This window comes from Dreissena polymorpha, chromosome 2, assembly GCF_020536995.1.
Source record: "Dreissena polymorpha isolate Duluth1 chromosome 2, UMN_Dpol_1.0, whole genome shotgun sequence".
Taxonomy (NCBI): Eukaryota; Metazoa; Mollusca; class Bivalvia; order Myida; family Dreissenidae; genus Dreissena; species Dreissena polymorpha.
In genome coordinates, this window is record NC_068356.1 from 29,378,967 (window position 1) to 29,405,866 (window position 26,900).

At 37.5% G+C, this 26,900-nt stretch overlaps 2 protein-coding genes across 4 annotated transcripts; both read left to right on the forward strand.

Annotated features, from left to right (window-relative positions):
- Positions 1 to 538: 538 nt before the first annotated feature.
- Positions 539 to 25,744, forward strand: LOC127866397 (chitotriosidase-1-like). 3 transcript variants are annotated; one of them, XM_052406894.1, is made up of 14 exons: positions 539 to 680; positions 8,616 to 8,713; positions 11,580 to 11,748; positions 12,145 to 12,397; positions 13,887 to 14,011; positions 14,185 to 14,308; positions 15,263 to 15,448; positions 15,902 to 16,021; positions 16,208 to 16,481; positions 16,838 to 16,997; positions 17,113 to 17,291; positions 18,528 to 18,710; positions 19,197 to 19,385; positions 24,099 to 25,744. In XM_052406894.1, exons 2-13 carry the CDS (start codon positions 8,662 to 8,664, stop codon positions 19,376 to 19,378), a joined length of 2,007 nt encoding a protein of 668 aa, XP_052262854.1. In that variant the 5' UTR covers positions 539 to 680; positions 8,616 to 8,661; the 3' UTR covers positions 19,379 to 19,385; positions 24,099 to 25,744. The 3 variants fall into 3 exon arrangements, with proteins under 3 accessions (XP_052262854.1, XP_052262855.1, XP_052262853.1); XM_052406895.1 differs by having other exon boundaries at positions 645 to 805; XM_052406893.1 differs by lacking the exon at positions 539 to 680 and adding an exon at positions 6,440 to 6,599.
- On the forward strand, positions 20,099 to 21,560 carry LOC127869631 (uncharacterized). Its single transcript, XM_052412289.1, has 2 exons — positions 20,099 to 20,989; positions 21,186 to 21,560. Exons 1-2 carry the CDS (start codon positions 20,099 to 20,101, stop codon positions 21,558 to 21,560), a joined length of 1,266 nt encoding a protein of 421 aa, XP_052268249.1.
- Positions 25,745 to 26,900: the final 1,156 nt, after the last annotated feature.

Sequence of the window (26,900 nt, forward strand, 5' to 3'; positions counted from 1 at the left end):
ATCGGCAATGTTTTGGAAAAATACCGGCTATACTTAGCTCCCTGTAGTAATTTGTTTCATGTACAATTGTCTCATAGTATAGGCCCTTCTGATTGGTTGCTACGATTTGTTACTATGCGCACGCGATTGTTCTTAAAAAGCAACTTAACGGAAAATGAAACTCTTGCTCATGTTGTTCTAAAATCATTTTTTACAATTTAATTAAAAAAATATGCGACATATTAAACATTTGATAAAGCTACTATTAATACATACCCGGTAATCAACTTAATTGTATGTTACGTAACTAAAAATCATAGCATCACCCTGGAATGAACATGACTTTCCAACGAACAACGGAAATCATGCGACTGATCTTCGTAATAATCATGGATAACCATAGAATAAATTACAACCTCTAAAAATTGAAAACATTAACTTTCCAGCACTAGTCTTCTTGAAGGTGTTTCGTTAAAGGCACGATACTATGAGGTGGACCGACCCTATGATAGTAAGGGATACTGTTTGTATAGGTCCCTGATGTATAGCAGAGTATGAATGCAGGTTCATTTATTTAGGTTGTTAGATAACCGAATCAAAGGTTATCGCCGTACTGTTGTGGTGCTATTTGAAATTAATTTTAAACTAGAGAAAGAAATACGAGTGACAACTACGTCGCGGTATATAAGTGTGTGCAAACCGTAAGTCTGCATAGAGTAACTGTTATTTCCATTCAGTTGTCAATTCCCGGAAACTGCGCCTTATATCCGGAGAGCGATGCCGTCTCGTTTAAAAGTGTGAAATATAACGCGTGATTTTAAAGCACGTGAGTAAATGTTTATCGGATGCGAATTAAGAATATTTTATTAAGCACACTAGGTGACGTGCTACATCGATAGATTTTGTCAATAAAATACTATAAACATGCCATTGAAGCTTTGTTGCTTGTTGTCATATCATCTCACTCTTGAGTAAACTGTCGCCGAGGGTGTCAAACTTGCATTTAGGACCCCCCCCCCCCCCCCTCCCCGAAATACGTTAATCTTCAATGTTGTCATATTTCAGTCTTCAGATACTGATAGCCGTAGAGCTATTTTTTGGCGATATGATGACGATATTTCTTCCAATAGTTAATTAAACAAATACTGTTTAGATACATCGCTAACTTGGTAGTTTAATATATATTATAGATAGACTATTTTTCTTTCTATAAATATGACTTCAAAAGGTTATCGCCAAATCTTTTAAATAGATTTTCGATCCTTACGAGACCTGTATACTAAAATATGTAATATTCGATTCGCGCGTAACGTTTTTGTTTTCATGTTTTCGTTTTCTGACTGCATAAACGCAGTAAGTTTTCTGTTAAGTCTGGGGTAGCGAGCCCCCAGACCGGTTTAAACCCACAGTGGTTTGCATTTATCGTTCCAATGCGACGACCCCATTTAAAGTCATGTTTTGTTTTACAGTTTGTGTTCTGTGATAAAAGTAGTGGATAAGAACAACAATCGTTCTCTTAGAGTGGTATGCTGAACCTTTATAAGACAATTGTAATCCAAACAAATATACAATTTCGAAAATTTAATTATAAGTATTAAAATTGTGAAGAAACTTTTGACTCTTATAATAATTATTGTTATTCTTTAAACATATTGCTTGTAACCTAACCATATATTCTGTTTTAAGACAAAGTTCTTGGATGCTTTTCACGAGTTTCTTAGCTTCAGCTTAGGCATTATTTATCTTAGATGGATTTTCCTAACAGCATTCTAATAACAAGATATATTACCAAGTAATACGTTACAATACGTTGCAAAACTTAACATAATATACACCGATTAAAGGGTGACACCTATAAATAGCAACGGACACTTAAATTAACCTAACTCGTTAAAAGTAAGCCGATTCAAAATTAGCCGACCAATTTGATTCTCCATCGTTAGTTGACTATTTAACTAACTACCTTACAATTCGTCCATTCAACTTTAATTAACGTCAAAACAATATCGGTTTATATAGAAATGGCCATCTCCTTCATAATCACTTCCAACATGGAACTTCTAACGAACAAAAACGCGGTTAGTCTGTGCTATGCTTAGAGGATCACTCTTGCGCCAATAAACACACGTCTTGGCAGTAAAAGTCGCTCCAATTTTTGAAAAGGTTTGCTCACTACATATATTAGTGTAAGTCGATATATTCAAGTAATGTTTTACGTCTTCATGCTCATTCTCATGTTCACGAAAATTATTTCAAGCCAGGACAGATGATAGCCGACAAGCTGCTCCACTTTCAAATAGTCAAAATTATGTTGGAACGACTATCAGGGCTGAAAAAGAGCGTAGGAATGAATGTCAGGACGGTCAAAATACGTTAGAAACGATTGTCCTGGTTGTCAAAACAACAAAGGGACGTTTGTCCGCCCTGTCAAAGTTAGCATGGGAACGATTATCCGTGGGAACGAGTATCCGGGATTCGATGGTTAAGCGAAATACAAATATGTGTATTCCATTTTCGATATAGTCAGCGGCGGGCGAAAAGCACTCAATAACAATTTTAATACTGTCAAATTAATTGACAAGCATAAATACTTTCAAAGATTTACATATTGTAAAACAATCAACTCGTAAACAATCATCTGGTCTAGTGCTATAATGACCTGTCCCAATGTGTAGCTTCTGTCATCATCATCGATGACACACGAAAGGCAGAGGTAATAGTTTTTGAACCAGTTCTACCATTCTGTCAGCGTAAATATCTAAAAGGCTATCGTCACTACTATAAGCCAATCAACCACATCAAGTACATTCATTCATCACATTGAAAGAAATTAATTAGTTTTTAAGTATACGCAATATTTTATTATTTTGTTATTTTTGTGCGCTTGCACTGCACAGTTGTTGTTTGCTCTATACCACCATTCCAATTGCCTATTTTTATACATTGAAAAAATGCGCTCGACATTTCATAGCCAGAAGCAGTGGCTGAAATCAATTTTAGGTACAAAATGTACCAGGTAAATATTATATATCGTAACTGTAAATAGCAACAAATTGACGTCTCGAGCGGGCCGTTATTCGTATCGGGTGTGCAATTAAGATCATATCGGCCCATAGGCTGATTGTTCATATCTTAAAGGAATCGGAACACGCGGTTTCAACCGAACAAAATATCGTCCACATTCAGTCTACGCAAACGGTGATATTTATAATTAAATTACAACTCAACGAAAAGTCACAAATAATGATAATTAAGCGTTACACACACACGGGATCATAAAAATATCGATTGCAACTGAAACTGTATTGTACATTAGATTGATGCAAAGACCTATAGAATACATATATCTATAGGTCTTTGATTGATGACATAATTTGAGCTTTAACATGAGTCATATAAAAATAATCTTTATGGAGTAAAGGCCATTTTCCGTGCAAAGTTCACGGACCTCGGTACCATAATTCAATAAAACGTATTTATTTTGTTACCGTTCTTGCCGTTACATTATGCATCAAAACTAACCTTTTGAAACCTCTGTTTACATACATTTCAACTGGCCGACATTTAAAACACACGAGTGATTTCATTGGTCCAACGCGAAGGTGTGTCTTTACTCCCTGAAGATTTCATATTTGAATTGTGTCAGATCGACGACGAGTAGGACACACGAGTTGTGTATCGTGTTATTACTTAAAATTTGACCCAGCATTTGTAAAAATATTGCAAGATATTTACATTTCAAGAAAGGAAATTGACTTCTCCGTTTGATATTATCAAATTTAATAGAAATCGCTGCAGAATTGATGAAGAAATGGCTGTTCAAATCGATGTACCCTATTAGCGGGTCATTTTGAGTTGAATACTTTGTAATATATATATATATATATATATATATATATATATATATATATATATATATATATATATATATATATATATATATATATATATATATATATATATATATATATATATATATATTTGATAGTGGACCATTGTTTTTAGAGAAGTTGATTTTCGTTATTATTGGATTATTTTCCATTCAAAATGATGTTTTTACAATTAATACCATGGCCACACGCTAACCACATTTGTATCGAATTGTATTGTAACCAAAACACGATTTACGAAATTGACTGATTGGTCGGAGCGCTTTATTTTATTGCTATATAAGTTCTAAATTATGCTAACCAAACACACAATCTGATATACGTGTTGGGTTTGTCTTTTTTTATAAAGATTTTGCTGTTAAATAAACCACCGCGTCCGAATTGTGGACCCTTAAATTTAGATCGTCTTGCTTAAAATGGCGTGTTGCGTCACAGAAATTATTCACACGTCATAAATTGAGAATTAAAGTACGGAAATTCTGTACTAATTTTAGAGAAGGAACAGATAGCATTATGTGTTTATTATAGACCATTAGACACGAAAGGTTTGGGTGGTACGTCTATAAAAGGTCACAGTCGCTCTCTTCTATCATCAAATACATGATCTTTCAAAAACTAGCTTGCCCTTCGCAATACCATTCAAACTATATACCAAAAAGCAACAGAGAGAGCCCACGTCACCGCAAGTTATGACACAAGGCAGCATAACTATATATAAGTACCAATTCTAACACTATGTACTTATATGTCCTACGCGAGGGACGTTAAACGGGGGTCAGTGTATCGGTGCTATACACCGGGCACTTAAAAGAACCAGGGGTGCCTCTGGAATCGGGGCGTTTCCTGTATCCTGCTCGAACCCCCACTAACACCTCTCCTGGGGCGGAGAGCATAACAACCACACATGGGTAAATGAAAGCTAAAATACAGGCCATAAACTATAATACTATGAGTTTCATAACATAATATCAAACATAAATAAAGCATAAATCATATGATATAACAACGGCATTCTTAGATCATTTATTTACTTTACCTATCCAATTATAATAGCAAATATAACGTAACTACAAAATAAATACATCCCAGCTTGATACATGGTCTGGATGTTTGGCAGGCGAGTGGAAAAGAACGATGGTGACTCCGGGTGGGGCTTTGGGAGGCTCCATGGTTGATCTGTTGTCTCGCGCAGCGAGAGGGTGGATGAGGGTGCTTGTCTCGAGGGGCTTCGGCGGTTGGGGGGTCGGGCCCGCTCGGCGTGGGTACGCTCGTGCGGGGGCGGCATGTTCTGCGATATGGGAACTGCAACGAAATACAGCCCTTCACGACTGACAGACGACCGTAAAAAACGACAAACACCTCCTCTTCCGCTCCAGACAAATGCACAACAATCAAATACCACATACTATACACAACCATATACAGATCACCATTCACGGGACCCGGAACACACGGTCGTGGCACTCTCATACACATCACTCGTTATGAGTGGGGGTGTGAGAGTGTTATGTGTGTGTGTTCCGGGTCTTACTCTCCGGGTGGTGATGGGGTGTGGGTCGTGTTGAGTGTCTTGTACATTAGTAGTGTGCGGGACGCTCCGCGGGTTCCGCACCTCATCATCACCAAACGGTAGAGAGCACATTAAGGTCTCATTGGCCAACGTGCACTGAACTCTCTTAAAAATAAAAATCATTTGGCGAACACCCGGGCAGACGGGGTAAATTTTACCTACTCTGGCTCAAAATTAACCTTTATCCCCTGATAGGTCACAGGGGCATGTCTGGCTGCAAAGACCTCGTGAAGAGGCTAGTAGGACCTGTAAATAAACTCTGATTCAAACAAACAAAATGGTTCTCGGGCTAAGTGACCCTCGAGCCGTTATGTTGGCAGCAGGCCGATGATAAATGCCCGGCCAAGATATGCCGTGTGGCATCAAGCATCGTAGCATCAAGATGAAAAAAATACAACATTTTCGACCGAACAATTCAATGCTTCCATTTTGTACCAATAGAAAATAATTGTAATAGAAAATCAACAGTTACTTACGTAAACAATGTAGGCCTAACCAAAATTAAAAGAAAGATAATACTGCGGCAGCTGGACAAAATATACACTTGGGGCTCAAATTAACAAAATAGTCTACCTTTATTTCAGGTAACCATGTTTATGTTAGGTAAATCTGACGTAAAACTTATCAACTTTTTATCAATATGTTGTGGTCTAAGGTGTGTTTTTGTTTCTTTTTATTTATTTTGTCTATTTTATTTTTAAAGAATCCACACCAAGGTGTTTAACCAAAATCATTATGAAAGCAAATATTTATGAAGACATCGTATTCCAAATACGTTTTGTTGATATAAGATCATAATTGTACAGGTCAACAGCGCCGTGTGCGTCACTCTTTGTCTAGCAATATTGCCTTAGGAAGTATTATATCGTGCTGTTCAGACCGTGTTTATTGTTGTAATCTTTTACAATCAACATTCGAGTACCAATTCGCATAAAAGCATTATTAACGGTTGAACAAAATGTGTTTTTCTCGTGAAAACAACTGTGCACTGTATCATTTGATACGCACATAGCATTTGTTGTTTTATGTTTACCGAGATTTGGGGTTCCACTTCAGATTTTTTTGGACGTATCGATAGTGATAACGCGTGATCGTTGCATTTCTTATCTGAAATTCAGAAAGGAAGGAGTGTGCATGGTTATAGATAGAGTTATTTACAGGTTCGTATACGTAACATATTTTATATATTGTTTCTTTAACTTTACAAAGTTTGCAGTCGGCGTGGTTTTTCATTAAGCGATCTATAGGCACGTGCTCGTAATTTTTGTAAATCTCGAATTATGAAGATTGTTTTATACTAGTACACGAACGTTTTTAATTCTGATCAAAAGCGAACTGCATTAATATCATATATATTTATCGTTCACACCCTAAACCGTATTACAGAAAATGGCATTTGTGTACAATTTATGTAATATATATATAATTTCCGCCATCCGTTGCGTAAATATGTTTTGTTCTATGATAGAAATCGATGTTAATGCGGAATGATTTAGCAATTGTATAAATTGTAACGCTGCAATGCCATTTGAGTAATATGGCTACTTGTTGATTCATCTGTTCTTTAAAACCTTCATAGCACATCTATTAAAATTCCATTAGTGTATTTGGATATCATGTTGATTACCTATTTTGAGTCAATTATCTAAAAATTATTCGTCCCAAAGCTACAAATGTTGAGACTGAGGTTATTGTTCTCGTCGATCCAGAAATCAGTGTCGCACGGAAAGGAACCTGACAAGTATCTTCACTTTTTATTGCAATGACCAGAGAGCGGACTCATAATCTTTACAACGTATCGAAAGTACCTCAGGCATCTCTGTATACTACTATAAGTTGTGTGTGTTCATTCGTGCTAATACCGGATAGCCTGAGGTGTTACGATGTTAAGTTCCTAAAGCCATGTCTTTATGTTGCGATTCAATCGGATGTGCATTGGTCCATTTCCCAAAATTATATCTTTGTCGAATACCCAGTCAACCGGGAAACATTTTACCTTTTTTGGCTCAACATTTACATTTTCCCCTGAAAGGTCAAATGTGCATTTGTGAGCAACAATGCAATCGTCAAGACGCAGCGAGACATATAAATAAACTCTGAAATACGCACATTCCGATTTAATTGTAGAGTGAAACTCGCCCTTTTGGCCACTTTAGTCTTCGCTTACGAGTTTGTAAGTAGTGTAAACTGAAATACGGAATAAAACTTCTTAAAGCATCCCATTTTCTCAAAAGGTTAGTTATTGAATCTTACGTCAATATAATACGCACACATTTTTCTGTTATTTCGTGGATTTCTGATAAAGATATTGTAATTTGCACCAGTAAGACGATAATTGTGTCTGCGGTATACGGATATTGTCATTTGAACCAGTAAGACGATAATTGTGTCTGCGGTATACGGATATTGTAATTTGCACCAGTAAGACGATAATTGTGTCTGCGGTATACGGATATTGTTATTTGCACCAGTAAGACGATAATTGTGTCCGCGGTATACGGATATTGTTATTTGAACCAGTAAGGCAATAATTGTGTCCGCGGTATACGGATATTGTAATTTGCACCAGTAAGAAGATAATTGTGTCCGCGGTATACGGAGTGCATTTGCCTTACATTAAGCGGTCATGTTTGTCGCACGCCAGTTAACTAGTCAATTTGAATGGCGAAACCCCCTTATACAAATCATTTTTTTATTTCTTTGAAATAAAAGAACAGATACTCTTTCGATCAGGTATTGATTACGCGTCGGCAAATATTGTATTAGTTTAGCCGCTTGTTAGCTTATGAAAATACAGCATCACTGAAAAACACTATAAACACACCGGACATTCAGTGTGATACAAATTAGCGCATCATCAACCTAAAATATTATCGGTATGCATAAGGCTTAACTGCATCAGCGATCTGTAGGAAATGTCAAGTACTAGCTAAGAACGCAGTGTAATGCACTTTAAGTAGTGAACTGGATTGCAAAACAATCGCAGGAAGTTTGGCTGGATTTACTTGTGTTAAATGTCTTCGTAGTTTTGACATGTAGAACAATTGTTCATAAGGATCTTACATTCTTTGATCGGTCTACCCTCGGGATCAACGAATATTTATGGCATACGGATCATGATGTTTTTTTCAGTATATACACAGTATCACTCATGTTTTTTTTTTGTTATTCTCAAGAACAATCAACTGACGGAAGGACGATCCTACATTCAGAAATCTCAACATGATGTGGCTATTGGCTCTCGCCGTCCTTGCGACTGCAGCCTATGCACAAGGTCAGCAATTCTTTACTTTGATGTTAATAAACACGCCGATTAGTTGTTCACTTGCAACCAATTTAAATTAATACATTTTAAGCCACAAGCTTCATCAACTATTATTCCTCAAAGTGCCGTGAGTCATGTACCTTTTCAGTGGCATTATCTATCATACCTCTTTTATTGACGATGAATGTGATATGCTAAGAAAACGTAATCTGAACGAGTGAAGCCTATTTGAACGCTAATACACGTATCCTACGTTAAACTTATATGAGTAATATGCGAATGAATCGCAAAATTATTTTAGCCATCGAAGTCAATAATCGTAAACGAACCTTCATCGTTGGGCCTAACATATGACCGTGAGCTTGGATGTTTCAACAGCGCGGTCTGTAGGTCTACCTAAGGCGTATTATTCATCCTTCTCACGCATGTATTGATCACATCTTTTTCTCATATATTGTATTGTGTGAATGGATTGTTAATGTCATGCATATAATTAGTAGAGCAGAAGTATGCAATCTCATTAACAGTGTTATATATATATATATCCGATATTTCGACAACATGTTCACTATATACGGTGAATGTAACTCATTTTAGGATGTAAATTGCAGTTTAGTTATTTTATATTTCTAATCGAATGTGATAATTTTTGGTACTAAGCTGGAGTTATCTTATGCAGATATGAAAATTATATAAAAATCCAGGGTCAACAGTGCTGTTAATGGTTTATTTGGGTAATCTCCTAAATATGTCATAAAGGACAAAAATGAGAAAAATTGTCAAAAATAACGTATATCTTCACATACATTTATTACTATGAAAAACATTTGATTTCTTATCATAAAACATTAAATTGATGACAACAAACGATAAGTTTTGGTGACATATTATAAATATATGTAATTTATGAACTGCACAAATGAAAAAATCATTAACTTCATATAAAACATTATTTTCTTATCCGTAATCTCCCCGCATATAGATTTCATCCAAACTTACCCAAATGGTTCATTTGTTTTCTAATAAAAATAAATAAAGAGCACATGCTAGATTACAGGTGTCGTTTGTTCATTATTAAAATTAAAATTAATATAGTATATTTAAATAAAACTGGCAGTTAAACAATATCATTGCTACTCTAGTGCATTCTATACATAGATGGTGACGTCACTACGTTATTGTCAGTATGACCGGTGTGACACAATGACTCTAGTGTCATTGTTCGTTCAAATTTGGGGCCGCTATTGGGGCCTATTCCAAACCTAAAAATTCCCAATAGGTTAAACAAATGCCTTTTTGTTTTTAGAAATTTCAACATAAAATTTATCTCATATTAAACTCTTTAAGTTTAACCTTAGTGAATATAATTATCCTCACACTTTTAATCTCAATTTAAAACAAAATGGTAGCAAAAACAACACACAAATTTCCCAATGTTAGTCAAAACGACGCGATTTTTCCCAGTCCAAAGGGACCCGCCTCATTCCCAAATGGTGAAAAACATTGTTTAATCTTCAACGTACTTTGAAAATAAACTACCGGGGTAAGTTAGTAACCGTTCTTGAATAATTAGTATTACGTTGGCAATTGCTCTGTTCACTGTTAGTCGCAGCTATCGCATTGAGAGGCCACAATACACAAGTATGTTAAATTCCATAAGCCCGAATACCGACCTTTTCAAGTTCCCGTATACAGGGACCTGTACAACGGTATAAATATATAGGTCCCTGCCATATACCGATATAGTTGAATGTCTTAACACAAATAGAAAACTAATAGTTTAACATATGTATATTGGATGTTTTTTTTATAGCAGAGCAAACGTTGTTTCTTCTGATGTGATGTGTGTAAATGCATGTGTTGCGCGTGGGTTCTAGCACATGATCAAGTTCATTGCTCAACTGTTGACCTGCCTGCAAATCTCTTATTGTACGTCACTCTTTTAAATTCAAATGCGTACACATTATTCCCATTGTAATTGTGTACAATGAAATCGATAAAAAAGAAGTCAAATATGATGCAACCACACCAGCACGTGGTTCAGTAATTTCAGAGCGTAGTGGATGTTTTTTTCATGGCATCTATGCAGTTAATCATCTCAAACAACACGATATAAAAGCTGGACTGAAAGAAATTTAAATTGTGATATTTAATGTACCTTACGATTTTAATGATCTTAGAGCTTTTGGTTCCAAACAAATCTTATTGGCGAAACACATATGTTTAATTATAGGGACCGTTTTACCCGCAATTCAATACATTCCTTGTCGTTACAATCACGCGATAAAAGGTTGGTGTGGTCTCACGGTTGGTTCTTATCGTGCAGTCAATGGGAAACGAATGTTCAATCATTTGTATTTGCCTCATAACATTTCTTTCTTGTTGCTATCCTCGTATTTTCTATTAGTCCCTTTTAATTCGAATATCCGAATAAAGCATGTACATATTGCGCAACCGTAGTTATAGTAAAATCTGTTGTGCAAGAAACTAAACTGTTGTGCAAGAAACTAAACTGCCCCTAATTGTAGATTACCTGTTGTTTTGTATATTTGCTGTTCTGCAAGTTATACCCATTAACTGGCCTTTTGGTAACATTTGAAGTACTAATCGTTTATCTCTGTGACAGCTTTATGATGCTAACCTTGCTAACAGTGCACTTACAGTGTCGATATTCGCATTGAGACATACCCTCAATCATTTGCTGGAATGTGTTGTGCATAATTACATAAAACAACATAAATTTGATTCCTAAAAGCGAGTTGTGCCCAAAGTAATGCAATAGCGAACACATGCAGAGCCTTCAGCGCTTTGATTGAATATTTGATAATTGTCTACAACTTCTGCTAATTTATATCATCAATACCAATGCTTTTAGATGCCCGGAAGCGAGTATGCTATTATTCCAACTGGTCCCAGTACCGGCCCGGTATCGGCAAATACACGCCGGGAAACATCGACGCGTTCCTGTGCACGCATCTGATCTACTCGTTCGCCAAACTGGACAACAACAAGATCGCCATGTATGAGTGGAACGATGATCAGTTGTAAGGGACAGATGTGTATTATATTATATAAAATATGAATAAATTAATCATGCAATAGTGGTATTCTAAGGTTAATTAGATTAGTACGATTTCAAAAGAAGCACGCACACAATATTGTATTCGGAGTTCCACTAACACATTAATATACACTTTTTGTCTCTATGTTATCAGTAAATGAAATTTTAATGTGTAATAAATACTCCGTAAGAAAGCTATTCTTTGAATGCCTCGTCAGCCGTTCAGTAAACATATAAATCATATTGTTAACTAACCGTAACATTGTTGCCCTGCTGTTTGTGTTCCATGCGGCGTCTCATCTGGGTTTACGCTGTTTGCCAAGGCCTTTTTTTAGAAGCTAGGCATAAATGGTTTAGATAAACTGCATTTTAACTGAAGGTATACACAGTTCAACAATCTCAAGAAAGTAAACCCGAATCTGAAGACTCTTTTGGCTATCGGAGGATGGAATGCCGGAAGTACTGTGTTCTCGAACCTCGTGGCCGATTCTGCCCTACGGAAACAGTTTGCTGTGCACGCGACGTCGTTCCTGAGACAGTGGGGATTTGACGGCCTCGATCTCGACTGGGAGTACCCGGCCAACAGGGGAGGCCCGCCTGCAGACAAGGTCAACTTCATCAGCTGGATCAAGGTTTGTGTTGATAAAGTCAAAGAATTGAATTTTTTAAACTTTATAGCGTTAACAATACGGAAAATTAAAAAAGTTAACAACCCATATAAAAACAATATTGTTTACATGCACTTCCATTTAATTTATCCTTGCCTGTTTAATATACACTTATTCGTCACCAAAGTTTAATGTAATTGTTTTTATAACATACGAATGAGCCAGACATACACATACCAAATATATGTATTTTTATCTCTAGTTTGAACGAAGACATTTCGGAAAAAAATCTTATTTTGTTCATTTTTTTAATCAGAAAAAATAAGGACTGTATGGCCGCAAATTTTTTCAAGACAACTGTTACTTGCATCAATGATTCCGTTGCGTTTTATACATGAACAAAATCTATTTTAATAAATAAAACTGAACATAATTGAAAATATGCATGACTAACATTTGATGTTTTTATAAAACAAATTTATTTTACAACGAAATTCGTTTCACCCAACTAAACGAATAGTTATCAGTCTGTCTGTCGGAATTTTTCTGTCTGACACAAGCGTTATACAAGGAGGACAACAAATGGAGGGCGTTGGTATGCTTGTATGCTTTCCAAATTTGTTTCCACACTTACACTAGCAATATATTTATTTATACACTTAAATCATGTTAACACGTTATCATTGAATGCATAAATTATATTTGTTTGTATACTAAATTTATATAAAATTTAAAGAAAGTTATACGTGTATTTATATTAAAAACATATGACGCAGTGACTGCTGCAATTCAGGTATATAATAACCATACTTTGTTGTACTGTGTTGTTGTAATCTCAAATGAGAAAAAATATCGTTTAAAATCCAAAACGGACTTACGAATGTTGTTGTGAACGCGATGTTAAGAAATTATAGCCACAAATCAGCAGTGCTTATGTTATTTATTGTTTATACCCGTGGCCCTGATTAAAAGCAAACGAAAATTATGATGCACATATCATCTGCAGAGCAAAACGTAGGCGTAGTGATGTTCAAATAAAACCTTCGTAGCGCTGAGAATATTGAGGTATTTTACTTTTGTTAAAAAAATCGTAATGCATTTAAACACAATTTTATCGCGAATAATCAAGAAAACTGACATTTTCTATCAATTACAATTAAAACAAATACGATTTGTCTATGTCGTTATGGTTTTACAGATGCGTAATACAAAATACTTTTTAAAACATAAAATATAGAACATATGCCTGGAATGGTACAAATAAATTTCCATTGTGATAAGGCAAATGTCAACAATTATCGAGGAACTATTACTTTAAACTGGAAACTTTGCTCTTAAATCAAACATAAGAGAGGAATACTTATTTCACGGGTCAACATGTATGAATGCATACTTGAAGAGATTTCATGATAACCTTATATTCCAATGTGTCTTAAACGTAGACGAAATTCTAAAAGTTATGTAGATAAGGAAAAATGTCATATCTTTATGGAACATGCTTTTTTTATAATAGGACATTCTCGCGGAGTTCAATGCTGACGCCGCTCAGTCGGGAAGGCCGCGTCTTCTTCTTACCGCCGCCGTCGGCGCCGGGAAGGCGACCATCGACCCAGCGTACGACATCCCGGAAATGGCGAGGTATGCGTGTTCACTGAACTGGGTGGCGAAATATGTTTTTGGAAACTATATACACATTATCAAGCTGTCATAACATCAACAGCTGCAGCAGCCACAACTTTAACAACTTAAAAACACTATCAATTTGTGTATCTTTTTAAGCCTTTTGTGATCATGATAACCATATTCGACAGGTTGCTGGATTTTATCAACCTGATGTCGTACGACCTGCATGGCGCCTGGGAGACGTTCACTGGACACAACGCTCCCCTGTATGCCCGGGCTGACGAGAGCGGGGAACAGGCGCAACTCAACTTGGTATGAGGAGAGAGGCGACGTGTCCGCACGTGTCAATCATTATTGAACAGGCGATTGATTAATGTTTGAATGCCATACATGTCTTTATATTCTTTATTTGTATTGCTTTACTATTTCATTTTTTAACCAGGTTTTTGACAATGATGATAATCCTGGTAATTTTCAGGTTATGAGATTACGGTATGGCGGGCGGACAGCGTCAACTAATTGTTTTACGGTTTATTAAGTATAACATATATAACAGTATAACATTCGTTAGCATAGGCCTAGTATAATGAAACTTCGAATATAGAGCAAATAGAGAAAATACCTTTAAGGTTAATAACTTGAGTTGGGATTGAGGCATTTCACTATAACTTTAGTACGTAGTTTATATGTCTCGCTTGCATTTCGTCGATTGGTCTTGGTCAATGTCAATGTTACTTATACAGTTCGTCAACTGGCATTCGTGAACTCTATTAGCATAAATTATGCGTTTGAATTGTTGCCTACATTTCAATTCAGTTTTATTCGTGCTCGTTTTGCACAAGTACACTGAGTGAGGCGCGCTTTATTCGATTTGAATGGCCTTGAGTACGGACAAATATGTATTCACCGTTAGTTTTTACGTTTACGGTATTTCGATATAAGAATGCACAAACTTGACAAAGGTCACTGGTTCATATTGGCGAGCTATAATTGAATAACGGTTTACTCTAAGTAAAATGAGTTTTGATGAAGCTGTTGCTCTCATATTTGAGGCTGTGCTTTGTCGGATCAAGCGCAAGATGACTGCTACTAAAACAGTTGTGTTTCGGTCGCTTACATAAATGCAAAAATAGATTGAAATGGAAATTGCGACCAGTCTATTAAATAAAATCTTCGTCTTTATTCCAGTGATTGACGGTACACTTATACATTAATAAATAAAAAGCTTTAATACTAGCGGCCATAATTTCGCCTATCGTGTTTCAGGATTGGGCGGCCCGCTACTGGGTACAGAAAGGTTGCCCAAAGTCCAAGCTCATCATCGGTCTGGCGACGTACGGGCGTTCCTTCCGACTGAGCAATCAGGCCAATTACGGCATGGGAGCCCCTACCACCGATCCTGCGCCGACCGGACCTTATACTATGGAGGCCGGCTTCCTCGCTTATTACGAGGTGCGTCGGGCTTGTAAAATGCGGATAGCGTGATGCATCCTGCTATATCGTGAAATTCGATATTCAATGTCAAGCCTTCTTTCATAAATGTTAATTGGCTGTCCGGTAAGCGCAGTGGTTGATACATGCGCTTCTCAACAATGCGACTGCGCTTAATTCCCGCCTCCGGACGCATGTAAGATTGGTTAGTGGTCTCCATACCGACACCCGGGCACTCAGGTGTACCTCGCACAGCATAAGGTTACACCAATATTGATTACTTATATCTTTTAGTAAAAACAAAATAGCTGGAAATTGAAGCTTCAATTCAAAATGCGCCCCAACGTTTGTGAGCTTAGACAATTAATTTGTACGGAGTGCTGAGACACACGTTTAACTCTTCGCTGTATAAAATTTCATACAGACATAAAGTGGAACTCGCAAGTAAAACACGACAATGTGACCGTGTTTCAGGTGTGCTTAATGTTGCAAAACGGCGCAGTGCGTCACTGGCATTCGGAACACCTTGTACCATACGCCACACAAGGAAGCACGTGGGTAGGCTATGATGACAAACAGAGCTTCATTATAAAGGTATAAATAGCTAAAAGTTTATGGTATTTGAATATACATTTATTCAATTGATATATTTGTTATTACAGAAATAAGCAATATTATTACGCATAATAGTTGTACTCTGTTTGTTAGGATTTTATCCTGATAAAAGCCAAATGAAATTTAAAAGCCTTCTCATACATCGACTGTCTGTTACCAACACAGCTGGAGTACATCCGCGAACAAGGCTATGGCGGCGCAATGATCTGGAACATGGACCTTGACGACTTCCAGCAGACGTGCAGCTCCTCCGACCGCCCGTATCCGCTGATGTCCCTGATGGAGGAGGTACTTGGCGGCTACAGTCCACCATCAACCGTGTCGCCTACTACAGCGCCTACCACACGCCCGGGCGAGACGACCACGGCTACACGCCCGCCATCAACCACAGTTTCCACTGGTGCCCCAACTGCGGCTCCTACCGCGGGACCAGGTGGAGGTTCGTGCAAAAGCCACTGACAGTTGTTTTTAAATCCACATTCAAACTTAATTCGAGCCAAAAAACGCCATTGATTTCAAATACACAACGTTGCATTTTTAAATGTAATTCTCATTTGTAACTATTCCTCCAATTAAAATTGATTTTAAACATATAAATTCGACATTATAAAGAAGCTGTTCACGATCTTACTGCTATCGTAATGTAAAGTATATCATTTCTATGATGCATACTTTAATACAACAAATACACATACATTTTCCGACTTCTGACCGGAAGTGTGCAGAAACTTAAATTATAATTTTTAAAATACATTCATACGCTTAACATATTTTTCAATATTAAATGTATTCCAGATTGTAGCGGGGTGAATGACGGTTACTACCCGCATCCTACCGACTGCTCACGTTACATCCGTTGCGTATGGGGTGTGGCCCATGTTCATCAGTGTGCCGCCGGTCTGTTGTGGAGCCAGCAGAGGCAGTACTGCGATTGGGCGTCCAACGTTGAGTGCAAGTAGGTCATGCTGCTGTAGGAACAACGGTTAACAATAATATCTTTAAAAAAAGACATGAATATATATTTATTTATGTAAAACTCGATCCTTGATGGTTTTTGTATGTTCGTGCAGTACTCAAACAACCCAAGGACCATCAACATCTACGACGCAAAAACCCACAACGCAAGCGCCCACGACACAGAAACCCACAACGCAAGCGCCCACGACACAGAAACCGACAACGCAAGCGCCCACGACACAGAAAACGACGACGGTGAAGCCCACAACTGGCCCAACTGAACTGCCCGCAGGTAGCACTTTTTATCTTCAAAATTACTAGTATTTATCGAAACCGCTGATGTACATGCTATTTTAGTAAGTTTATGAAGTTTAAATGGATACGCGCCCTTCGATGGTACGGTTAGGCTCTGTCCTTCAAATAAAATCGTGCATGACTTTATAGCGGTCAGCGAAGATCCAAACACAAACAATAAACTGATCAATGTAATGTAAAATCAAAGTACTGACAGAACTGGTGTGACGATGCTTTTGAAGAGGATTGATATAAAAGCATCAATTTCAAGTTTATCTACATCACCACAATTGTGTATGTGGGAACGAAAATTTGGGTACGAAAAAAAAAGTGGAGAACATTTTGGGTACGAAAACATCATGCCAAAAAAAAGTTTGATACGAAAAAAAAATTGAGTACGAAAAGAAATTTGGTACGAAAAAAAAATTGGGTACGAAAAAAACATTTGGGTACGAAACAAAAATTTGGGTACGAAAAAAAATGGGTACGAAATAAAATGGTTGTGAAAAATTATGGGTACGAAAAAAAAATGGTGGTACGTGGAAGTAGTACCCGTTGGGAACTTGACTCATTCAGCGAAACTGGGAGGCGGGTTAAATTCTCGATTAAATCTAAAAATAACTACATTTGGGGTTTTACCAGCGTCATAGCGTTGACAGTGCCACCTGGCAATTTCGTGTCTGGTTCCTGTCCCGTTCCTCTCGATAAATTTGAAAGAGGACGGGAACCAAGCTGCATTTACCTTTATGAATGATAATCAGCGAGGTATGCCGATTGAGAAAATTTAGCTAACTCAATCGGACTGGCTCTGTCTTTTACAAAGGTCGCCATTGTGAAGAATTTTTCATGGTATGATAACTTACATGAGCTGCTTCGCTGAAGCAGCATCGTCAAAAATCGTTTCCTTAAAATAAATGCCGAGGCGGGCGAACGTTTGTTTTGAAGTAAAAACGTAGTCTTGGTTAAAGTAAAATACTGTACGCATGAAAATACGTAAAGGATTATTGGGTAGGATATATGTTGGCGGTAGGACAGCGATTAGCTTTTGATGGAATGTACCTGTATTGTGCATTATATAATATAACCACGACCTCGGTGCATTGGTACTACAAATGTACTGTTTTGCAAAGAGCGTTAAGGCAAGTTGCAAAACAAACACAAGGTATCCAAAAACGACCATTCTATTAATATATACATAAACGGACTCGTGCTCTCAAGTCTTTGTAACCTCCAGATTTCTGCGCCAACAAGGCCGATGGCATTTACCAACACCCAGGTGACTGCATCGCATTTGTGAACTGCCACGCGGGAGTCAACCGCGTGATGTTCTGTGCGACCGGTCTTTTGTTCAATCCAGCAATCAACAACTGCGACTGGGCTTCAAACGTGGACTGCTCGGCCAAGACGGAACCCAGAGGTTAGTAAACCTCGATGTTTACCTTGCTTTTGGGAGGGTTAATATTTAAGTTTCGTTTCGATCAATTAATTTTGGGATGCACAAATGCTTGTTGTTCGCCGTTTGAGTATTTTAAAGTCTATACGGTCCTCCCGTGCTATGGGATGCATTATGTAAGGACTCGGAGTTTGTCCCTTTACTCTTACCTTACTAGGCTCACGAAAGTTGGGACGAATTTCTTATGTTTGTTGCAATTAACAGCTACGTAGTTTTAACCTCAGCTTGTTGTGATGCTGTTCTCTATTGAGAGGTGGATTATCCGGATGTAATCCCGCTGTCCGTTAGGATGACCACCCTTCTAGCTCACGTTTACCGGGAGCGGATATTGAACTAGTACGTGAAGCTAATATTTTTAAAGCACGTGCGCTTACCATTGCGCTGACCGGACAGCCGCTTATTGCCCGTGCAAGGAATGAAACTACTTCTGTGTTATATATTTGATTTTAGTAATGTCCTTCTGCCAAAACAAGCGCGAAGGTTTGTATGAAGACCCGCACAACTGTGCGAAGTACTACAAATGCGCACATGGGCGGACCGAACTACACACATGTCCGACTGGAACGAAATGGAGCACCACTATTGGCTTATGTGACTGGACGGTCAATGTTAATTGCGGTTCCAGGCCATAAGCGCTCGGTAAGCGGCGGAGCAAGTGTAGCCTGTAGCACCTCCTTTAACCGCGCCGGTTCATTCCACAAAGTCCTTCTTCCTGCTTACCTTATTGTTTTGCTTGATAGCATGCCTTTAGTTGCGATAGCATCAAACATCTCGCAACTGCCTGCCACCTGGCTCTAACATATAACCGCTTATTTCACTAATTTTCTGCAACCTGTAAACTCCCCAATGTAACTTAGTATACATTCAACGGTTAGTTCTATTGTCCTGTAATCAAGCACCTACACTATTAAAACAGTGAGTAGATAAACAGGTCAATCAATTACTAGTTGTTATTAAAAAAGTCAACTTATACTCAATCTACTGTAAGGATTGAAGAAACATGTTATCACTGCATATACAAATTGTATACAGACGTTCTTCATACATTATTTCTTCATAAGTGAGTCTGTAAAATATTCTGCATATATATGAATGAACGGGTCGTGTATATTTTTCAAATCAATATGTATTTATGAAATTGATAAAATACATCACTCAATCAATCAATACATCAACGATATTATATATTAAAATATGTAAAACGTCTACCAAATGTGCATTACCAAACCGAATTTGAATGATTTAACACTCATTATGTTACTTGCTTATATGATTTATTGACAAAACGCTGCATCTGTTGACTTTTACATTTATTATGATGACATGGGTCTAAACATTTAGCTTTAAATGAAATGAAGTGGTTTCGAGACTCACTCAATGATCAACAGAGTATCAAAGACACGGTAGTGCAAATGGAGAACTGGTTGAAAGATGTGGACAAATGTGGTCTGGCAGGAAAATTCAAGGCCTGGATTTACCAACATGGCATCCTACCACGCCTATTGTGGCCGCTGCTGGTGTACAGTGTACCGTCATCAACAGTGGAAGCAATGGAGAGGACAATAAATTCATTCCTCAGGAGGTGGATGGGGGTGCCAAAGAGTTTCACCAGCCTCGGTTTGTACTGCACAGGCAGCAAGCTGCAGATACCTCTCAGATCACTGACGGAGGAATACAAGGTCACAAAGGCTCGGAAAGTCATTATGCTACGAGACAGTAGTGATGAGAAGGTTAGAGAAGCAGGAGTGCAGGTCAACACCGGGAGAAAGTGGAGGGCTGACAAGGCAGTTGAAGAGGCTGAGGCTCGTCTTCGGCACAGCGACATTGTCGGAAATGTCGCACACGGGCGACTAGGTTTCGGATGCGTCACCCGTTCGCAGTGGAGCAAAGCCAGTGCAATAGACCGACGCATCCAAGTGCAGGAAGAGGTTCTCCGAATGGAGGAAGAATCCAGGCTCACCAGAGCTGTTACCCTACGGAAACAGGGAAAATGGCTGAACTGGGAGGGAGTACCCCAGAGAAAGCTTACATTGAATGCGATCTGGACCATGGAAAGCGACAGACTTAGTTTCTTGCTCAAGTCTGTCTACGACGTGCTGCCAAGTCCAACAAACCTAGTGACTTGGGGTCTTGCCGAAAAGCCAGATTGCAAGCTCTGTGGAAGACCAGCGAATCTGGAACATGTCCTGAGCTCATGCAGGACAGCCCTGTCTGATGGCAGATACAGATGGCGTCACGACAGGGTTCTTGCTTCAATCCCCGATCATCTAGATCAAGCACGAAAAGCGCAGAAGACGACCAACAAAGGCCCCTCATTCATTTCCTTTGTCAGAGCCGGAGAAGAAGGGGCAAAGGCCTAACGCGCATGTGGAATTCTTGGAACGGCAACAGATTGGAGAATGGAAGCAGACTTGAAGAAACAGCTCAAGTTTTCCACAGGAGATCACCGTGACAAACCAGAGACCCGACATAGTACTGTGGTCAGCTGCATCAAAACAGGTTGTGATGGTGGAGCTCACAGTACCATGGGAGGAGCGGATTGAAGAGAGCTTCGAACGGAAGCGCGAAAAGTACCAGGCCCTCACAGATACTTGCACAGAGAAAGGCTGGAAGGCATGGTGTTTTCGAGTGAAGGTGGGCTGCAGAGGTTTCCCAGCGCAATCACTGTGGCGCACTTTCAGCAGACTGGGGGTTACAGGACAGGTCCGAAAACGGGCCATATCGGTTGTTGCACGTGAAACGGAGTCGGCTTCCTTGTGGCTATGGCGGAAGAGAGAGGAGAAGTGGATAGGGGGACACAGGGCAGTCGACTAGAGACTGGCCACCGAGACCTGGCAGATGAGGAAGTGAAGCGGAGGCTTACTATCTCCTGGCCGGAAATTGATCACTTCCGGTCGGCACACCATTTGAGGACGTAGTGGGACAGTGCCGAAACGTCCGATGAATATGGACCCACCTGATGAAGGAAATAGAAGCAGCATCACGGCTGTATCTGACAACTTAGTTATAAATAATCATTCTTCTTAATATCTTCCTTATATTCTAATCATAATTTTCCTCATCCCCATCATGATCTGTCGCAAAACAGCACCATCATCAACAACAGCAACAACTACGAAAACTTTACCCATCACCATTATTGTTTAAATTAACAACACCTCTATCACCTCAACTGTCTCCATACTCATCTTTACCGCCATCGTATTATAATGTTAACACCATTATCCGCATATAATGCACTAAATATAAATCATCATTATAAAATTATTAATCTCATGGTTCAAAGCATTTATTTAGTTACTAGACACAAGTTCTCCAGATATTTCATTAATCATAGCGCATGGATATTGATCGATGGTTACAATATTGATTATCTTTCGAGAAGACAAATGCTGCTGACTGTATTGATGTTAATTTATATAATTCTGATGTTAACTATGAACATGATGAGGATTATGTTTTTGTTGACGTTATCATAAAACGATGATGAATTTGATGATGATAATGATGAGTATTATTCTTCTGATTATGATTATGAACAGTATGTTGATCTATGCCAACGACGATGATGACAATGAAGACCACCATGATAATTATATCAGAACTGCCAAACAAGGATGTTCTAGACATTACCAAAGCTCTATATTTACTACTATAACGCAATGTGGTGATGACCAAAACGCGAAGGCACTGTGGTTTTGAAAACCGATGTTGGTTTTAAGTACGATATTACAGTGCTATATGTTTACACATAAATAACTTTAATGCTTTCAGCGCTTTGATATTGTTTTGTGTCATGCGCATGCTTGCAATTCCACTAACTGGTATTTTTCTTTTCTTTTGTAGATGTGTCTTATGACATTTTCAAATAAATTGTCGTAGGTTCAAACAAGAATTATGTATCATGTTTAAAATGTAACATATCAGGGTTAATCAAAACGAGCGCTTTTTCTATGCATAGTTGCCAATCGAAAACAGTAAAAAATAACGCCTTTGTTTCGCTTTGCATTTATAATTTTACGCTTGTTATTAACAATAGCATGTCCGCATTTACTTTTGATCCAAAAGGTCTCGGCTTTTTAAATCTATGGGGAGTAATTTTAGTCTTGTTTTTATTATTGCTGTTATCTTAATTCAAACTTTTCCAAAATGTAGTTGTTATATGAGTAAATACTTTTTATGAAATATTTCCAAATCCTATAATCTGTGAACATGTCCCTTTATAGAATTTATACAAGTTGTGGAAGGTTGTTTTGCTTATCGTTTTTTGACGATCGATTGTTTCCGTAGATAGTCTGGAGTTAGTATTATTCAGGCAAAATGGTATGATGGTTACCTGAGAGGAAAGTTAGACGTCTATCGATTTTGGGGTCAATAGGTCAAAGATCAAGGTCAAAGAGGTTTGTTTAAGAAAATAGTTTTCAGCACGAGAATGCGTTGACCAGTGATGATGCACATTGAAAGAGCGTCTACTGATATTTAGGTCACTTGGGCAAATACCATATGGGCGTGTAACATGAAATTCGTTTTGGAACTGTATCTTAATAGCGCTTTGATCTTCGATAATGTAGATTGGCACAGTAATTACTTGGCTGAAAAAAACTACTGTATGCATTTTGGATTTTGAGGTCAGGAGGTCAAAGGTCAATGGCACGAGGGCTTCTAATGGTTTCTGTTCAATATCAAGAATACACTTTTACCTATGATACTCTACATTTGTATATTGGTTTCTTCTGCTGGAAGACAGATCTTTTTTTGGTTTTGATGTTAACAGATCAAAGGCCAAGGTCACCTGGACTTGTAACATGACAATGGTTTCCATTAAATATCTACAAAATGCTAAGGCTCGTATAAACTTATATGATGACTAGTCGTTTTGAAGGATGATTCTTAATGATTTTCTTATTAAGATATCAAATGTCAAGGTAACCGGCCCGACTTTGCTGCAAGTCGGGTTGTGGAAGGGGGTTGGGGGAGGCAATACATATTTTGCATCATTCAGTTCAGTTCGACTGCCGCATCTTTATTAAATTGTACATACAGCTTTTTGCGAAGGATGATAGCATTACATGTACACTGCATTGTTTGAAAGATTTTGTTCTATTAAGTCTACAAACCGTATTTATTCTAGAACTGTTTTTGTAGCAAAAAATGTACGTACACGCCATCGTCTGAAAGGTTTTAGTTCGTTCAGTAATAAAATCACTAGCATGTGATTTGAATTAACGAATAATCTTCCGCTATCATTTCCTCAAAATGTGTGTAACGGACTGATACATTTTATCAATTGAACTTTCATGAACACGCTTACCATGTTAACACTGCAGCATCAAGGCTTTGAACGACTTTCAGATGACGACAACCCGGACAACATCTGTGCTGGAGCTGCGGACGGCTTTTACCCATCACAATCTAGTTGTCACGACTACTACCAGTGCCATGGCAACGCGCTCTTCACCAACAGCTGTGGAAACTTTCTTTATTTTAATTCAATATATAAAGTTTGCGATTGGCCGTCAAATGTTAGATGCACTGTTAATATGATGAAAATGAGCCATTAAACTTAATTTTATGCTAGTAAAAAAATAATAATAACTTGTAAATCCACTGGCAAACACTTGAATGCGTTCTGTTGAAAGTATGCTTATAAAATTAATATTACATATTTAACCTGTATATCTGTGTGTACATGTGCGTATTACGAAACAATGTAGCTCTTGCTTTTACTGTTGTTTTTAGGGATGCAACGTGTAGCGATTTTCTCTCGGTTTGGGTATGGTCGGGTATTTTCGGGTCGGATAGTTAAATATATAAGTATATTACAACTTTCACTTCCATTTCAAGATTATTAATAAATCTACAACACACACGTTCAGAGTGATTGTACCTCTTATATCTATTTAAAAGATCTTAGCTTTGTTATTCGACTTTATATGTTGTGAGTTTTATATAAGATTGTTAATTTCGTACCAAATAGTTGTTTCTCATGCAAAAGTTTTAAAGCTGTTCAGTTATATGTGTCAACCTTTGGCATAAAACGATTAACCCATTTATGCCTAGTGGAATCTCCCATCCTTCTAAATTGGATAAATTTATTTCCCGAATAAGGGATGTCTAGTATATTTATTTCTATATTTAGAATATTTCTTACAGAAATTCCTTTAAGCAAACAGCTTCTACGCTGTTTGTAATGGCCTATATTTTCTAGACGCTATGGGTTAAAAAATAAGTGTAAAAAGTAATTAAAACATTATATTGACAATACCAAAAAAGGAAAGAAAACAACACAACTGATTTCAAGTTTCCATAAAACATACAGTATCAAAGTAAAACTGAAACAAGCTGAGATAATTATTCGTTCTGCCAATTATGACTTTGTACTCATGTCTTAATTAAACTGTTTAGGAGAAGCAATCAAAAAAATGTCTCAAGCGCATAATAGTGCTTGAACATCACTTAGTTTTCATAAAGATTAGAACGGTTCGTCCGTCCCCATTTCGTTTGTTTTGACAGGAATTTATCTATTTATTCATGCGTAAAAACGGCAATTTAAACATTTAAAATTAATAATGGAAATTAATAACAAAATCTATTTTTTAAACCTGTTTGTAGGCCTTTGATAAAACATATTTTGATTTTTACGTAACCATGTTTACATTACTGATTTTAAAACACTATTGGCGTGTATTTACGGCAACCCGTTATTGACAGAACAAATAATTCAATTTTATTCATTGTACGTGAGCGTAAAATTTATAAGAATAAACATTATGCTGCAGTAAATATTGAAAATAAGCATCATTTTTACATACTTGACCCTATTCGAATTTTACGAGTGGAAACCGAAATCAACCATTTCATTGTAACCGTACTTCAAAATGTTTGGTAAGATTTTCGGCTACACGTTGCATCCCTACTTATTTTATGTTACACACGCAGCAAGAAAATGTATTATTCCAGTCCATATCCGGGTTGTAATAAAATAATTAAAAAACATGCTTACTTGTTGTTCTCAATCAATTTTAAGCAATCAAACCTTTTGATAATTTTACATCCTTAGAAGAGAAAAAACTGACTTATTGTATTTCTTGTTTACATGAAGGACGAGAAAAAATGACACTTTCATTTAATGGTATTCCAAGTCAGGAACTGAAGTCGGTCTTGATAAAGTATTGACCAAATTGATAAATCGTGCACGTTCTAACATATAATTTGTAGTTTGTAATTTTATTTTGCAATTATCGAAGTCGAAGACTCACATAAGACGAGAAATGTTGATTCTGTTAAAAATATGAGCCAATAGTATTTATTGATCTTCTAGTTCATCATGACTTATCAACAATCAATAACTTGTACCAAGACTCACCCCATATAGAAAACATGTGAATAATCTTGGATATAGGAAGCTCCCAGCAACAAGTTCTCAAGTGCTGAATCACCTAAAAGAAACTGAACAAAATATTGCTTTACAAAACCGTTTCCATGCTAAGCGAGCATGCGCGGCTTACGTATAAAAAGCTTTGGTTGCATTTTTAAATTAACAACATTGACCGATTTCAGGAGCATCCAACAAAGTTGTTAAAAGCAGTCGTGTTTTAGGCCGCAATTATTATTGAAATGGATAGAAATATTACCGACTGTGGTATCATTAACTACTACCCATTCGGACTCTACATCATGGACTGCTCTAATGACCTTAATGTCCCTTGTAAAACTTGATCGTCTTGAAATGCATGTATGTTCGATCGAATTTGCTATGATGATATCGATCAGACTACAAACTTTTTGGAAACAAACTCCTTAGGTATTGATGAAATACATTATATACACTGTATACATGATGGATGGGGATTTGGGGTCAGAGGGGTGAAAGAGGTGGCGTCCGGGTTCATGCCTCATGACAAAAATTGGGCTTAGAAAACTAAGTTAATACTTGTTTTGCGGTTTCTGAGCTCCGTTTGCCTAATTCACGCTGGTAATGCGGATACTTCGATAATCTTTGGCACTTCGATAACAGGAAGCTTAGTTCCTCAGTATTTTTTAAAAGTTATTTCCTAAACATAAGTGTTTTTAGACAAGGCACATGGTCGAGTGGATGAATGTTGTATCCTTTTCTATTGGTAGATTTTTCCCAAAAATTAGGAAATTGGATCG

Coding starts and splice junctions, on each gene's coding strand:
- LOC127866397 (XM_052406894.1), top strand. CDS start 8,662: ATGATGTGGCTATTGGCTCTCGCCGTCCTTGCGACTGCAGCCTATGCA. Junction 8,714..11,579: donor GACTGCAGCCTATGCACAAG/GTCAGCAATTCT, acceptor CAATGCTTTTAG/ATGCCCGGAAGCGAGTATGC. Junction 17,292..18,527: donor CCCAACTGAACTGCCCGCAG/GTAGCACTTTTT, acceptor TGTAACCTCCAG/ATTTCTGCGCCAACAAGGCC.
- LOC127869631 (XM_052412289.1), top strand. CDS start 20,099: ATGAAGTGGTTTCGAGACTCACTCAATGATCAACAGAGTATCAAAGAC. Junction 20,990..21,185: donor ACAGATGGCGTCACGACAGG/GTTCTTGCTTCA, acceptor AGTTTTCCACAG/GAGATCACCGTGACAAACCA.